General features: G+C 61.8%; 1 protein-coding gene across 3 annotated transcripts; it reads left to right on the top strand.

Annotated features, from left to right (window-relative positions):
* Nucleotides 1–4,370: 4,370 nt before the first annotated feature.
* On the top strand, nucleotides 4,371–12,066 carry GAL3ST1 (galactose-3-O-sulfotransferase 1). Of its 3 annotated transcripts, none has more exons than XM_075041927.1 (3): nucleotides 4,371–4,881; nucleotides 8,200–8,333; nucleotides 9,774–12,066. In XM_075041927.1, the coding sequence occupies exons 2-3, from the start codon at nucleotides 8,209–8,211 to the stop codon at nucleotides 10,921–10,923; spliced, it is 1,275 nt and encodes a 424-aa protein (XP_074898028.1). In that variant the 5' UTR covers nucleotides 4,371–4,881; nucleotides 8,200–8,208; the 3' UTR covers nucleotides 10,924–12,066. The 3 variants fall into 3 exon arrangements, with proteins under 3 accessions (XP_074898028.1, XP_074898029.1, XP_074898030.1); XM_075041928.1 differs by lacking the exon at nucleotides 4,371–4,881 and adding an exon at nucleotides 5,513–5,880; XM_075041929.1 differs by lacking the exon at nucleotides 4,371–4,881 and adding an exon at nucleotides 6,263–6,310.
* The last annotated feature ends 2,435 nt before the right edge of the window (nucleotides 12,067–14,501 follow it).

Raw genomic sequence — 14,501 nt, 5'->3', positions numbered from 1 at the left:
GCCTGTATTGTCTGTTCTCTTCTGACTCTGACGGGGTGGCACGACTGCACTGTGCTCGGTGCTCTGCCTGGTCCTGGGCATGGCAGAGGAGGCACAGATCAGTTCATATGAGACACGTGTGGGGCTGCAGGTAGCTCCTCATCCTGCACTGGGTGAGGAGGTGGGAGATGGAGCAGAAGCCTGGTCCCTGTTCCAGGTACCGCAACCCATGGACACCATGACTGTTACCTTGCTCCTTGTCACCCTTTGCCAGTCCTTATTCCCAGCAGCAGGTTTGGGTAGGGTCTGCTCCATCCCGGCTGGGTGCCAAGAGCCAACTCTTGAGTCCGTTTTGTTCAACCAGGGGAAGTGCGAAGTCCTGCCCCTGGGGAGGAGCAGCCCCAGGCACCAGGATGTGCTGGGGATCACCAAGCTGGAAAGCAGCTCTATAGAAAAGGACCTGGAGGTCCTGTTGGGCACAAGCTTGACCATGAGATGCCAACTTGCCCTTGGGGCAAAGAGGTTTAATGTTGAGGAGCGTTGAAGGAGGTTGAGGGAGGTGATCCTGCCCCTCGGTGCTGTTGAGGCCACTCATGGAGTGCTGTGTCCAGCGATGGGCTCCCCAGTGTGAGACATGGACACTGGAGCAGGTCCAGCGAAGGGCCACCAAGATGATGCAGAGACTGGAGCATCTACTGGGAGGAAGTGGTTGAGCCACCACCATCCCTGGAGGTATTCAAAAAGCCAGTAGATGGGGTACTTCAGGACATGGTTTAGTGGGCATGGTTGATGGTTGGACTCAATGGTCTTGAAGGTCTTTTCCAACCTAAATGATTCTTTGATTCTATGAAAGGCTGCGAGAGCTGAGACTGGAGAAAACAAGGTTCAGGGGGATTTTATCAATGGGTAGAAACACCTGAAGGGAGGGTGTGAAGATGGAGCCATGTTCTTCTCAGTGGTGTCCAGTGCCAGGACGTGAGGCGGTGGGCACAAACTGAAACCCAGGAGGTTCTTCTGAACATCAAGGAACACTTCTTCACCGAGAAGGTGACTGAGCAGTGGCACAAGGTTGCCCAGAGAAGCAGCGGAGTCTCCATCCATGGCGATATCATGAGCAGGGAGGTTGGACCAGCTGGCCTTCAGAGGTGCCTCCAACCCCACTGGGAGGATTTTGGGCTCGCTATCCCTTTCTCTACCTTCTTCCAGCAAGAGGCCGGGGGGAGTGATTTTTTTTGGCGGGGGGCGGGGTGAAGGGGAGGTTATTTTGGGGCTCTTGGCTGAGATAAAGCAACACATGGAGAAACTAGGACCGCCATGGCTGATGCTGGGGCCGCCGACCCCAGCATCGGTGGTGTTATCCCCCCTGCCTTTCCCCTGAGTCTTGTTTTTTTTCCCCCGAAAACAGCCCCCCACACACACGTTTCCTCGCTGGGGCCTAGGCACAGCCCTGAGGCCTGTTCATGGCTGTCCTGGGGAGAGGAGGAGGGTAATGCTCCATTTTGTGCAACATTTATGGGGGTTTTTTTCCCCTTTTCTGGCCCATTTTGGAGGTCGGGAAGGGGTGTCCCGAGGTGGGGGTGGATTGCCGTAGGGTTTTGGTGAGCGTGGCCTCGTCGGGGTGCGAAGGTTGTGTCGTTTCGCGGGGCTTACGTGGACAGCCCCGTCTCCAGCCATGGCGAAGGCTGTGGTATCTCATGGGGCTTTATAGGGACACCCTCGTCCGTAGCTGCAGGAAAGGCTGGGCCGTCAAATGGGGTTTTTGTGGGGACACCTCGTCCCCAGCCGTGGTGAAGGCTGTGTCATCTAATGGGGCCTTTTATGGGGATGCCTTGTCTCCGGCCGTGGGAAAAGCTGGTTATCTCACTGGGCTTTGATTGCGACACCCTTGTCCTCTGCTGTGGTATTTCATGGCGTTTTCATGGAGACGCCTTGTTCCCAGCTGCGGTGAATGCTTCGTAATATTATGGGGCCGTTTATGTGGATACCATGGCCCCAACCATGGCGAAGACTCTTTCCTCTGCCTTTCTTTTCTCTTTTTTTTTTTTTCAGGGGTTGGGATAGTTTTGCCTTCACTTCCCTTTTTTTTGTTTTTTTTCTTACTTTTCCCCCCCTTCCTTAACTTCACCTCTCTGAAAAGGAGGAGGTCTGACCACTCAGGAGCTCCCGGGGCTTCCACCGTGGGGCAGAAGACCATGAATGGGGCTTCCCAACCCCACTGGTGCCGCTGGACACCCGTTCCCTGGCACCCACAGGCATCGTGCCGGGGTGGCAGATAAGGAAAAAGCGGTGGGACCGGCAGGCAGAGCCAGCCACAGGCAGCAACCCCGCTGCCAGGCTGCCCGACCAGTTGACCACAAACCGGTTGTGCCACCCCGACGGCCACCGGTTCCCCCTCTTTTGCCAGCGCTAATGACAGCTTTTCTGTCTGATAAAGGCACCTGACGCCACGTTTGGTCAACGAGTGCCTGACGGGGCCAAGGCCTGGCCCGGACAAGGTGTGCCACCACGGTGCTGCTGCCTGCTCCTCCGACCAGCCGCTCGGGCTCCTCACCAAATCCCTCCGGAGCCCCAGCTCTGGTGCACGCTTCCCTGGCGGTCACGGATTTTGGCGTGAGTGCTTTGTACCCCCAAATCTGGGGGGGAGGGGGGGATTTGCTCTGTCTGATCCCAGGTGGGGGACGGGGGACATCATGGTGGAGCCTTCCTGGGGATGGTTTATACCCCACAGGGTGTGGGAGACAGGGCGTCGCGGTTCCCCAGCTCGTTTAATCGCGTCCCGAGGCTGTGAGCATCCCTTGGTTGAGCTGCCGCATCCCGGCTGCCGTGGTCCTCTTCCAGCTGGAAACCCTTTGGAGCGCCATCCTCAAAAAAGGGGGAAGCCTGGAATTAAAAGAGGTGCCCTGTGGAGAGGGGGGGTGGGATGGCTCCTTGCGCCCACACCGCTGTTTCCAGGGAAAATCCAGGTAAGGGCAGGGAATGGTGAGTGGCTGGAGCCAGAGCAGGCGGCGGAGCCAGAGGTGTTATTTAATCTGTTGTCGTGGTTATTTCATGCGGCAGCCTTTACCCATGATAAATGGGCTGGGGGGAAAGAGATGGGTGATAAATCCTGGGTGTGACTCTAGCCAGGGCTGGGTGCAGCTGGAAACACATCAAATAAGGGCTCGGGGGGTTGGGGGGCCGTGCGCTCGGGCTTTACACTGCCTCTGAGTAGGGACAGGTCTCCTGTCCCCATCCTGGCAGCAGCCTCTGCCTCCCCTGGGAGGAGATTTTTGATTTTAGGGCAGCGCACGCTTGTGCTTGCTTGCACGCTAGCCTGCTCCTCTCCACTGCCCACAGCCAGCCCGGCATGGCCAGCACGGTCTCGGGCTTTAATTTTGAGGATCCAGGTGGGATCCCTCGTCCGGCGATGCTGGGGGATGTCTGTCCCAGGAGAGCAGGGACATGCCAGCGGGGCCAGCGCCTATGGGGAGGCGGCGGCTCTTCGTTCCTCCTCTTGCGATGACGAAGACAGAGGATATGCTGGCTTTTCTCGTCCCCCAGTACTGGCTGGGGCTGCCCCGGGGGTTGCGCAGGTTAACCCCGGAGTGAGAACCGGTCCCGCCGAGGCAGGGCAGGATGTGGCCGCTGCCCGCGATGGGGCAATAGCTGCCTGCCCACCCAGGGCGCTTGGCAGGGTGACCCTGAGCCCTGCAGGGATGAGCTCTGAACCCCAAACTCCTCTTGTCGTGGACGGAGACTCGGGTGGGTACGGGGCACAGCCGAAGGGTGCCCTGCGGTTACGCCGCTGGCCGAGCCCTGGGGCGCTGGATGCCGGTGCAGCCACCGCTTGCTTGGCTGCCCGAGCAAGCGCGCTGGGTCGTCACCGCCTTTAGCGGCAGCGAGCTGGCTTGGAGGGCGGTGCGAAGCGCCGAGGCCGGATCTGGGCGCACAATGGCCCCTTTTCTGCTCCACCGTGGGGTGATGCACCAGCGGGGTGCCAGATGGTGCCGAGCCCTTCCCACGGTGCGCCCGCTCAGCTCCCTGGGCACAGCCACGTCGTGGCAGGACGGGACCCTGTGGGTTTCAGAACCCCCCCAGTCCTCCTCCACGAGTGGGGTGCCTGGGGACCCCCAAAGTCCCAGCGCAGCCGGTGGGACTGAGGAAAGGGAGAAAGGCCGAGCGCCCCCACGCTCCCCACCCCGAGGTGAGCTCCAGCCACGGGAGGCGACAGCCTGGCCGTGAGCTGTCTCCCACGGGAGGAGGACGATGGTGGCCGGGGGGCGCTGGGTGCCACCGCCGAGGGACGGCCATCGTCGCCGGCTCGGCCAGCAGCACGTTCCCGCTGCCGTGGGTGCTGGCTCGCGGGGCCAAGCCGGGCTGGGGGCTGGCGGTGGCGATGCAGGGGGAGCGGAGGGGCCAGGCGTGGGGGGCCGGTGGTGACAATGTCCCCGTTGAGGCCGGCGCCGCAGATGGAAACAAACGGCCCCCTTGTTTTCGGCGCTGGCAGGCAACGGGCTGAATGCCTCCTCTGTGCCGCCGGGAGTGGGTGGGGAGACGGGAGGCTCGGGGTGGCAGCGGGCACCCAGGGCCTGGTCCAGCCATCCCGGGGGAGCCGGGCAGTGCCCGGCCGCAGCCCCGTGTCCCTCTCGGCGGTGGCTCTCATTTCTTTCTCTCTTTTTTTTTTTTCCCCCCCTCCCCAGGCCGGCGATAACAGGGCCAGGACCCCAGCGATGCCATAAGGACCGCGGCTGGTGGGGAGGCTTCAGAAAAGCCGGCGTTTGCGGGGAGCTGCCTGGGACGAGCTTATTCCATGTCGGAGCAGCATCGGCACCCCCGCCCCGTGCCGCCCACTCCCCCTGCGCCCCGGCCAGCCCAGGAGAGGAGAGGGACGGCTCGCCGAGAGCAGCTTAAGCAAAGGAAAAGGTGATGCTTGGGGGTGGAGGATCTGTGGGGCAGGGCATCAGGGGTTGCGTGGGAATGGGTGTTTGCACCCGCAGAGGGTGTGCGAGGGGGACGGGGGGGTAGGAAGCACCGTGCCTGCGTGAAATTGGGCACGTGGGAAAAAACAAAAGCGTGCCTGTGGGCTTGTAGGGGCGGGAGGAGCGAGCGGCAGGTGGACGCACCTCGTGTGTGATGGCTATAGGGGTTTGGCCGTAAAGGAAATGGCTCCTCTAGGGAAAACCCAAAAGAAGGCTTGAGGATATCCCCAGGGACCAGGGGAGCTGCTGGGATACAGGGATGGGGCTGCGGAGCCACACAGCCCAGGCTGTCCTGGGGGGTCACCCATGAGGAAATGGCCGGCGTAGCCATGTCCTCCGGCTGGGAATTTCAACCGGACGGCTGAGGGCTGGCGCCACGGCTGCCCTGTGCTAATGGGAGCCCCAGGAAAAAAGCCTCGATCGCTGCATTTCTCCTGGTTTAATAATTAAACCACTCTCACTTAAGGCAAAGTCAACAGAGTAACTGGGGTGGGAACTGTTTGCCATAACCACCGCAGGGAAGCCAGCCTGGGTGGAGTGAGACATCCTTTTGGCATCCCGGCACATGGGGCCGGGGTGATGTTCTGCCTTGGGGGGCATGGCGGGGTCCCCCGCCGGACCAGGAGCCGAGAGGGGGATTAATGGCGCCGGCTCGCTTGCTTCGGCGGGGTTGGTGCCAGCGCTGGCAGCGCTGTGCCCCATGGTGTGGCAGCAAGGACAGCCTGCGAGCCAGTGGGATGCAGCTTCACTGCCAGCCGGCAGCACCCACGCAGGTGGGTGTCCCCTCTGGCACTGCCGGGCTCTCGCCGGCGGCTTTTCCAGGTGGTGCCGGCGCTGCAGATGGTGACCATGGCGCGATATCGACCACGGTGTAAGATCAAACCCTGGCTGCTCCCGGGCGTGCAAAACCCTCTGTGCTTCACACCCGCGCTGCAATTTTGGGGTAGGGTCAGAGCCACCTGCTCCCACTGCGGTTACACTGTAGGCCCCCCTGTATCCCTGCCACTCCTGCTGCACTTGCCAGCAGCTCAGAAAACTGGCCGGGAAGAGGCTGGATGCGGCCAGCCCTGCCTGACCCGGTGGTCCCTGCTGCAGGGCAAGGGGGGGAGCGCTTGAGTGAGCTTTGGCACGCTTGTGGGGTGCCCCCACCCCATCGGCATCCCCCAGCTGCCACGCTGGGTGCCAGGATGAGCTGTGCCCAGCACCCGGCCGCAGCCTCGGGCTCCGGTTGCATTTTCCATTCATTATTCATCGAGCTGGAAATCTCAGCAGCACGAGGCGACCCGGGACGGGGGGGGGCCGGAGAGAGGGGGAGGTAAGCGGGAGCAGCGGCACGGGCTCGCCGTGCCTTGGGCACCATTCGCGCTGGCCGGGTAACCTTTCCGCTTGGGGTTTAGCTTAGAAATCCCGGGGGGGTCTTTGCTACATGGGGGTGGGGGGAGCTAAAATGTGTCTGGGTGTAAACCATGGCTCTCGCTGCCGGGAGATTTCGTCTCTCTGAATTATCTGCTGGAGCTACAAGGCTCTAAGGGGGCGATGCCGCGGCAGGCGCAGGGGGCCGGTGGGTTATTTGTAGGGAGTGTTATTCAGCCGGCAGCCGGGAGCACGGCCAGCCTTGGCCGAAGGATGCCAAAGCAATGCCGGGGCAGCCGGAGTGAGCGGGAGCTTGGGGAAGAGATGCTGCTCCTGCGGCTGCTAAATGGGGGTGCAAGGCTTGGGGGGGGGCCGCCCTGGGCTTTGCCCTCCAGCTCAGGGGGATGTTTTTGGCTGCTGGGCTCTGCTCGCAGCCCCTCCGGCAGCGGGTGCCACGGTCACGAGTGGCGCGTCCCCTTGTCCTGCCGCAGAGGACAGCCCTGCTGCAATGCGGTTGCTGGCGCACCGGAGCCGCCGGTGCCCCCCACGTTTCGGGCCTTCGGCGAGCGGCGGCGGCGGCGGCGTGCGGCTGGGCAGGTGCTGCCGGGGGGGACGGTGGGGCTGGACACGGGGATGGGGCTGCCTGCTGCCGCGTCCGTGTATGCGTGCGTGAGCGTACGTGTGTGTGCATGCGTGAGCATGCATAGATATACGTGTGTGACTATGTCCCCGTGCATACGTGGGCATGCATGAGGATGCGTAGGGGTGTGTACGTATATGTGTCCATGTGCGTGAGTGTGCACAGATGTGTGCGCATGCTTGTGCGTGCGTGCATGAGTGTGTCTGTGTCCTGGGGGTGGGCATTCATGAGTGTATACGCGTGTGTGTGTCCATGCATGCATGTGGATGCGTGAACCTGCACAGATGCGCGCCCCTGTGTGTGCATGCGCACGCGTGAACGTGCACGGCTGCGTGTCTGTGTCACAGTGTGCGTGTGCATGCACGGGTATGCACGGATACGTGTGTCCCTACGGGTACGCACGGATACGTGTGTCCCTACGTGCACATGCGTGTGTGCATGGATGTTTGTGCGCGTGTGCGTGCATGTGACCTCTGGCTGTCTGCATGCACACATGCGTGCATGCATGGGCGCAATTGTGCATGCACATATGTGTATGTATGTGCAATTGTGCAGGGGGAGTGGGGGGGCGCCCCACCCTGCCCCGGACCCCCTTTGACGAGCAGGTCTGCGTTCCCCTAGCCCCCACCCTGAGCCACCCAAAGGTGGAGGATGGCCAGAGGGGAGCTGTCAGCCCCCTTGCTGCTGGTGCTGCTGGAGGGGCCGAGAGACGCCAGCATGGCTGCGCTGGGTGGATATCGCAGCATCTAATACATCCCGAGCTGATGTAGCTCCTGATCTGGCCCAGAGATTTTCTTGGGAAGAGGGATCCCAGCCACTCTTGGAAAGTTCCTGCCCGTGTCGGTGATTTTTTGGTGCCAGGGGAGCTGCTGGTGCAGCCTGGCAGAGGATGCCCACTCTGTGGCTGGACTGTCCCGTGGTGCAGTTCCTTTCTCCCTGCTATTTCCAGCCCCGCAGCCTGTCCGACCGATCTTGTGTTGGGCTAGGGAGTTGCTTTGGGTTTCCTCAAGGTGGGCAAAGGGTGCGCAGGGTGGGCAGAGCCGCTGCTCTTCGGCCACGAATCTGTTGTGCCCTCAGCTGGGGACATGCCTGGTGCTGGCTCGCCTCTCTCCCAGCAGTGCCAAAAAGCCCAGTGAGATGCTTCCCGGGACTTCCCATGCCTGGAGGTGCCCCCGTGCCTTATTTGCTTGTGATTTGAGTCACACTGTCCCCTCGGTCCCCACTTCCCCATCCCTCGGTGCTAACGGCTCTCCTCTCCGCCGGCTGCAGGTGACCAGGATGCTGCACCATGGGAAGCACTGGAGGTCCATGTGCAAGGGGCTCGTCCTGGGGACCCTCCTGACCAGCTTCATGCTGCTGCTCTACTCCTACGCCATCCCCCCGCTGCAAGTCAGCGTGACAGAGTGAGTGTGGGGTCCCCGTGTGTCCCCCCTGGCAGCTTGGCCACTCTGTTTTGCACCGGGCATCTCCAACCAGAGATGGTCCCAGAGCTTTCTAGGCTCTGGTGGCTTCACACCAAGATGTCCCCTTCCTACAGCCTCCTGTGGAGACTGCGCCCTGTCCCGTCGGTGGGGGGGAAGGCGAACCCCAAGTCCCTGGGGAGCTGGGGACGCTCACCCTGGGGGGGACCTGCTGCAAAATGGCAGCCAGCGCTCGGCTCCTGGGTGATGGAGGGGACGAGGAGGTGCAGGAGACCCCCTACCCATGGCGGCTTCATGTCCCCTCAGAGAAGGAAAAGCATCAGAGGAGACATTCCCCGGCAGCCAGAAGCAGCAGGCAGAGCGGAGGCAGTTATTTGGGTGCTCTTTATCAAGGGTTTGTCCTTCAAGAGCGACCAGAGCACTGCCACATGTAAATTCTCGCCCACAGAGATGGGCACGGGTGGGTTCAAAGCTCTCTGCTGCCTGTCGCGGCAAAAGCTGGCGCTCAGCAGGGCTCAGCTCCTGGCCGCCCCTCCTGGCATTAAATTTATGTCTAAGCTTATAAAAGAGATCTGCCTGTGGGTGTTTCATAAGCTACATGCTGACCTGCACTGCCGGATGGGATCGTTATCAAGGATCAGCTTTGCAACTTCATTAACGGTGTCTGAAGTCACCTGACACTGTAGTCTCTTTTCCCTGCTCCGGGCATCTCAAATAACACACAAGTTGTTCTCGGTGCTTCCCGAGGGCCCATGAGCTCATCTGTGGGGCCATGCACTAGAATTCTTTCCCTCTTTGCTGGGGTGCTGGATCCTCCATGACTCCTACAAGGGCTTGAGGGCTTCCAGACCTCGCGAGAACATTACCAGGTCCTGTCCATGGAGTTACAGCCATGGAGAGCTCGTCTTCGTGCACATCTCAACACCACCTGCACCAGGGCCACCATGGCTGTGCTCATGGGGAGGGATGGGGACCCCCTGCTCAGGCTGCACTGGTGCTGGCGGGGGCTGACCACTGTGAAGACCCCCGTAGCGGTGCATCCTCGGTGGCTGGGCTTGTCCAGGGAGTGAATGAACTTGGTTTGGTGGCTTTGAGGTGCATCTGGTGTCAGGGGGCTCATAGAGGTGGTGGGCTCTGCCCTGCTCACTGAGGGGCTCCTGCCGGGTGGGTGCCCCCCATTCCCGCTGGGCACGTGGCTGGGGGTGAAGGGGGCTCTGCCTGAGGCCAGGCTCGTCTCCGCTGGGGAGCCTGGGGGGTGCTGGGGGTGAGCACCCATCCCCAGGTCCATCACCCATCCGCAGCGCCAGCACCCATCCCCAGGTCCAGCTCCTCCAGGAAGGAAAATGGCCAAGCCTTCGTGGTGGCTGTGCTGGGTTGGCCAAGCTGCCCTCACCGTGGTGTCCTGTCTCTTCTCCCCACCAGGATCCCCGTCCCCTCCTCCTGCTCCTCGTACCCGGCCCCCGGCAAGGCGCCAGCAGTGGCCAACAACACGGGCAGCCCCTCGGGACGGAGCTGCCTGCCCAAGCTGAACATCATGTTCATGAAGACGCACAAGACGGCCAGCAGCACCATCCTCAACATCCTCTTCCGCTTCGGGGAGAAGCATCGCTTGAAATTCGCCTTCCCCAATGGCCGCAATGACTTCTACTACCCCTCCTACTTCGAGCGCAGCCAGGTGCAGCACTACCGGCCGGGCGCGTGCTTCAACATCATCTGCAACCACATGCGCTTCCACTACGAGGAGGTGCGCAAGCTCCTGCCGGCGGACGCTACCTTCGTGACGGTGCTGCGGGACCCTGCCTACCTCTTCGAGTCCTCTTTCCACTACTTTGGGCGCGTCATCCCCCTCACCTGGAAGCTGACAGGGGAGGACAAGCTGGCGGAGTTCCTCCGGGACCCCTGGCACTACTACGACCCCAACGGGTTCAATGCTCACTACCTCCAAAACCTCCTCTTCTTTGACTTGGGCTACGACAACAACATGAATGCCAACAGCCCGCTGGTGGAGGAGCACATCCAGGAGATAGATCGCCGTTTCCACCTCGTCATGTTGCTCGAGTACTTTGACGAGTCCCTGGTGCTGCTGAAGGACCTGCTGTGCTGGCAGCTGGAGGACGTCCTCTACTTCAAGCTCAACGCCCGGAAGGGCTCCACCGTCTCCTGGCTGACACCTGAGCTCTATGAGAAGGCTACCTCCTGGAACCTCATCGATGCTAAGCTCTACCGCTATTTTAATGCCACCTTCTGGCGTAAGGTGGAGGCCTACGGGAGGGAGCGGATGGCCAAGGACGTGGCCGAGCTGCAGCGGGAGAACGAGAAGATGAAGAGCATCTGCATCGACGGGGGACACCCCGTGGACGCCAGTGCCATCCAAGAGTCCTCCATGCAACCCTGGCAGCCGCTGGGGGAGAAGTCCATCCTGGGCTACAACTTGAAGAAGAAGATCAACAAGAAGCACCAGAAGCTGTGCCGCAAGATGCTGACGCCCGAAATCCAGTACCTGACTGACCTGGGGGTTAACCTCTGGATCACCAAGCTATGGAGCCACGTACGGGACTTCCTGAAGTGGTAGGGGACGGCGGGCACCCCACTCTCCCCGGGGAAGAACCAGGTGCTTTCCTTTTTCGTACTCATGGTGTCTTTTGGTTGGACGTGAGCAGAACCAGCTGGAGGCTCCAGCACCCCAAATGGTCAGGGGGACCCTCCATCACCTTCCTGCAGAGCCCCAGCTTGGGCAGGAGCCTGGGGGGGGGCTGCCGTCACCCACCGGCAAGGAGAGCAGAGCCTCTGCCTCCGAGGGGTCAAGGACCAGGGGCTTGGGGGTGTTTTTTTCCAGCAGGATCCACTTCTTCCTTCCCCACGGAAAGGCCAGAGGAGGTATTTGTGAAGGACGTGGCCTCGTCACAGCGGGAGCAGGACATCCATCACCACGTCGCTGGAGGCACGCCGTGGGTTGGGCAGGGCCATGCCTGGCCAGCAGTGGCAGGGGGTCCTCCTTGCCTGGGGTGGGCAGAGCTGCCAGCGGGGAACCTGAACCTTGAGGGGCTCCTCAAATCACCCCTGGTTTTGGGGCTGCGTGTCGGAGCCTGCTGCACCACCCCAATGGGTTCCGGCCCATGGGTGTGATGAGTGCAGCACATTCTCAGCCCACCCGCAGCTGTTGGTCCACGTCAGGCTGTGACTTGGTGCCACCCGGAGCCATTTGGAGAATGGAAAACCCACCCCAAAAGCCTCGGCGTTTATCAACGAGCTCATGGTCCCCGCGGGCGAAGGGCATCCATGCAGCAGGTCCCCTCCCAGCCCCCCATTGTCCCGGTTAGAGGGTCCCGGGGCTCCGGTCCCTACAGGGGACATCCTGGAAGGCCCACGGGGTCTGGTGAGAACTGGCACGGGAGCAGGGCCCAGTGGCCACCGTCATGGTGATGCCACCCCCCGGGCATGGGGGGGATGCCAAAGACGGGGTCTGTCCCCTCCCCGTGGTGGGGACAAACCTCAGGCATCCCGGCCGGGCTGAATGACACCGGCAATGCCATGTCCTGCCGAGAGTGGCCCTGGCCGGGCATATGGAGGTGGCACCCGCGGTTGAGCCTCCTTGGCAGCGAAGGGACCCCCGCCGGCCCCCCAGCCCGTGTTCTGCTCCCTTTGTAAAGACCAGAAATAAAACAGCAATTCTACTTTTGTAAGATAATTGTATATTTGGCAGTTTTTAATATAAGGATGGTCCAGCTGGTCTCCATCTGTCTCCTTCTTCTCCAAGGGTGGGAGGGACGGGGATCTCCCAGCACTGACTGCCGGCGTGGGGCTGCGCAGCTGCAGCAGGATCATCTGCAGGTCCCCGCTCCTCCCGGGGGGCCAGATCCTGCTCTGCCTGGGGAGGGTGGTCCGGCAGCCCCTCGAGGTCTCGACTCTGTTCTCCCCATCAGTCCTGGGGGTGGGGAGCCCCCCATCCCCTGGGCACCACTGAGGAACAAGACCCCCAGTGTGAGTGGGGTGCCTGGATCTGTCCCCGCTGTCCCTGCAGAGCCGCCCACACTGTCGGGTACCGGCGTGGGACTCCCACGGCATGCAGATGCCACCAGGAAGGTCCGCTGGTTTTGCGGGGACACCAGACCCGTGGGACAGCCATCACGGGTGACACAACTCACTCGTGCCGCTGGGTCCCAGCTCCGCTGCTGGCAGGTACACCCCGTTTTCAGGGATGACCCTGGGATTTTGCACCAGGGCTTCTCCAGCCAAAGCACCGGCACCAGCGGTACCGGGGTGGACGCATGCCCTAACGGCCAGTCTGGAGCCACTGCTGGGGCCACCAACTGCATGTGATGCTGCCCACGGACACAAGGGACGGTGCTGGGGACACAGAGCTTGGGACACCTCCCTGAGGTCCGCAGGTGTCTCCCACGACATGCTGAGGTTTCCTGTGGGGAGCAGGTGCCAAATCCCACCTCGGTCACCAGTTGCCGCTGCGGATGGGGGGGATGGAGAAGCCCCTTCCAAGGCAGGGTGATGGCCGCACAGCCCACCTGGGCTGATGTCCCTGTGGGGACATGCTTCGTGTCCCTCTGTGCCCAGGCCACCAGCTCAACCCACGCAGAAGGGGCTGTGATGGGGTTTTGGGGCCACCTGAGACAGGCAGGAGCCACAGACACGTGCGCTTCACCAGGTCTCTGTCCTGGCTGTGACCAAACTGCTGCCCCCAACCAGGGTGCTGGTCCCGGAGAGCGGCCGGCAGCGAGCCCTGGGGTGGGAAGCAGCAACTCTGCCCTTGCCTGAGGCTGAAGGGTGGAAAGAAAGTCCTCCTGCTGGAATCCCCATCCCAGCATCCAGCAGCCTCCTCCTACAGGCTTTTGTTCTCAATAAATGGGACCAAGCTGGGACTATGAGTCCAGGATTGTGTGGTGGGGCTGGGGCTGGGGCTGCAAGCAGGACCATAATGGGACAAGGAGGGTGCATTGGGCACCAGGACTGTGTGATGGGACCGGGATCGTGCATGGCACCATGACTGAGTGGTGGGATCAAAACTGTGATGGGCCTAGGACCATGAGGTGGGACCATAACCATCAGGTGGGACTGAGACTGAGTGGTGGGACCAGACCATGAGGTGCAACTGGGACCAGGGCAAACTGGCTGGACCAGGACCACATGCAGGACCAAAACTGCGTGGTGGGACCAGCACCATGCACGGGTCCAGGACTTACTGGTGGATATGGGACCACACAGTGGGACCTGGACCTTGCTCGGGACCAGGACCATGTGCAGGACCAGACTGAGTGCGGGTGGGACTGAGACTGTGCGATGGAACGGGGACTGAGTAATGGGTGCAGATCCTTGTGACGGGACTGGGATGGTGTGTAGGACCAGCCCCATGGGTGGGACTGATGATTGACTGCAGAAAAAAATCAAGCAAATCCCCAAAACCCGGCAGCACCAGCTGGGGCCCGTTGGCACCCAGCCCTGGTCTTTAAAGCCCCCTCAGGTGGTGGGGCTGGAGCTGCTGCTCGCTGAGGATGGGGCTGTGCTGGTGGGTGCTGGTGTGTGAGGCTGTCCTGGGGGTGGCAGGTGAGCGGGGCTGGGACCCCCTGGGTGTTCCCCTCGGTCCCCCCGTGGGTTGTACTGGGGGAGGTGGGTGGTGGCACCCATGTCTGGGTGCAGGAGGGTGGTGGGTGCCACTGGATTTTGCCTAGCGCTGGTTCCTGATGCCCTCCTGGACCTGCTGGCACAGGTCTTCTTGGTGGAGAGGAGACTTCCAAAAATGACCCTGTGCTCTGGGGACATAGGGTTGGAGCAAGGGAGCTTGCTAGGAGCTCCTTGTGCCCCCAGCTCCTGGTAGGTCTGTAAGGACCTGGTTTGGATGGGGGTCCTAGAGCCACTGGTGGGGTACATGGCTGCTGGCAACGGTCTCCCATCCCATGAGCAGCTCCTGCTCTGTCCCCAGCCTTGGCCAGGGTCATGGTACTGGGGAACGCTCTTGGTGCAGCCCGTTGGCTCCCAGGTGTGGCTGGGGATGCTTAACCTTGCACTTGGGGAAGGTTGTGGAGACCCTTGTGGAACAAGGGTCCTCCAGCACCCACCACCATGGTGACTACAGTGGTCCCGTGCCAGGGTCTGGCCACCAAGACCAGGGGAGGCCCGAGCTGGGGACGGAGGAGCACC

The sequence above is a fragment of the Buteo buteo genome, chromosome 11, assembly GCF_964188355.1.
Source record: "Buteo buteo chromosome 11, bButBut1.hap1.1, whole genome shotgun sequence".
NCBI lineage: Eukaryota > Metazoa > Chordata > Aves > Accipitriformes > Accipitridae > Buteo > Buteo buteo.
Note: the sequence above shows the minus strand (reverse complement) of the source record. Positions and strands in the feature narration are given on the sequence as shown.

Coding starts and splice junctions, on each gene's coding strand:
- GAL3ST1 (XM_075041927.1), top strand. CDS start 8,209: ATGCTGCACCATGGGAAGCACTGGAGGTCCATGTGCAAGGGGCTCGTC. Junction 8,334..9,773: donor CTGCAAGTCAGCGTGACAGA/GTGAGTGTGGGG, acceptor TCTCCCCACCAG/GATCCCCGTCCCCTCCTCCT.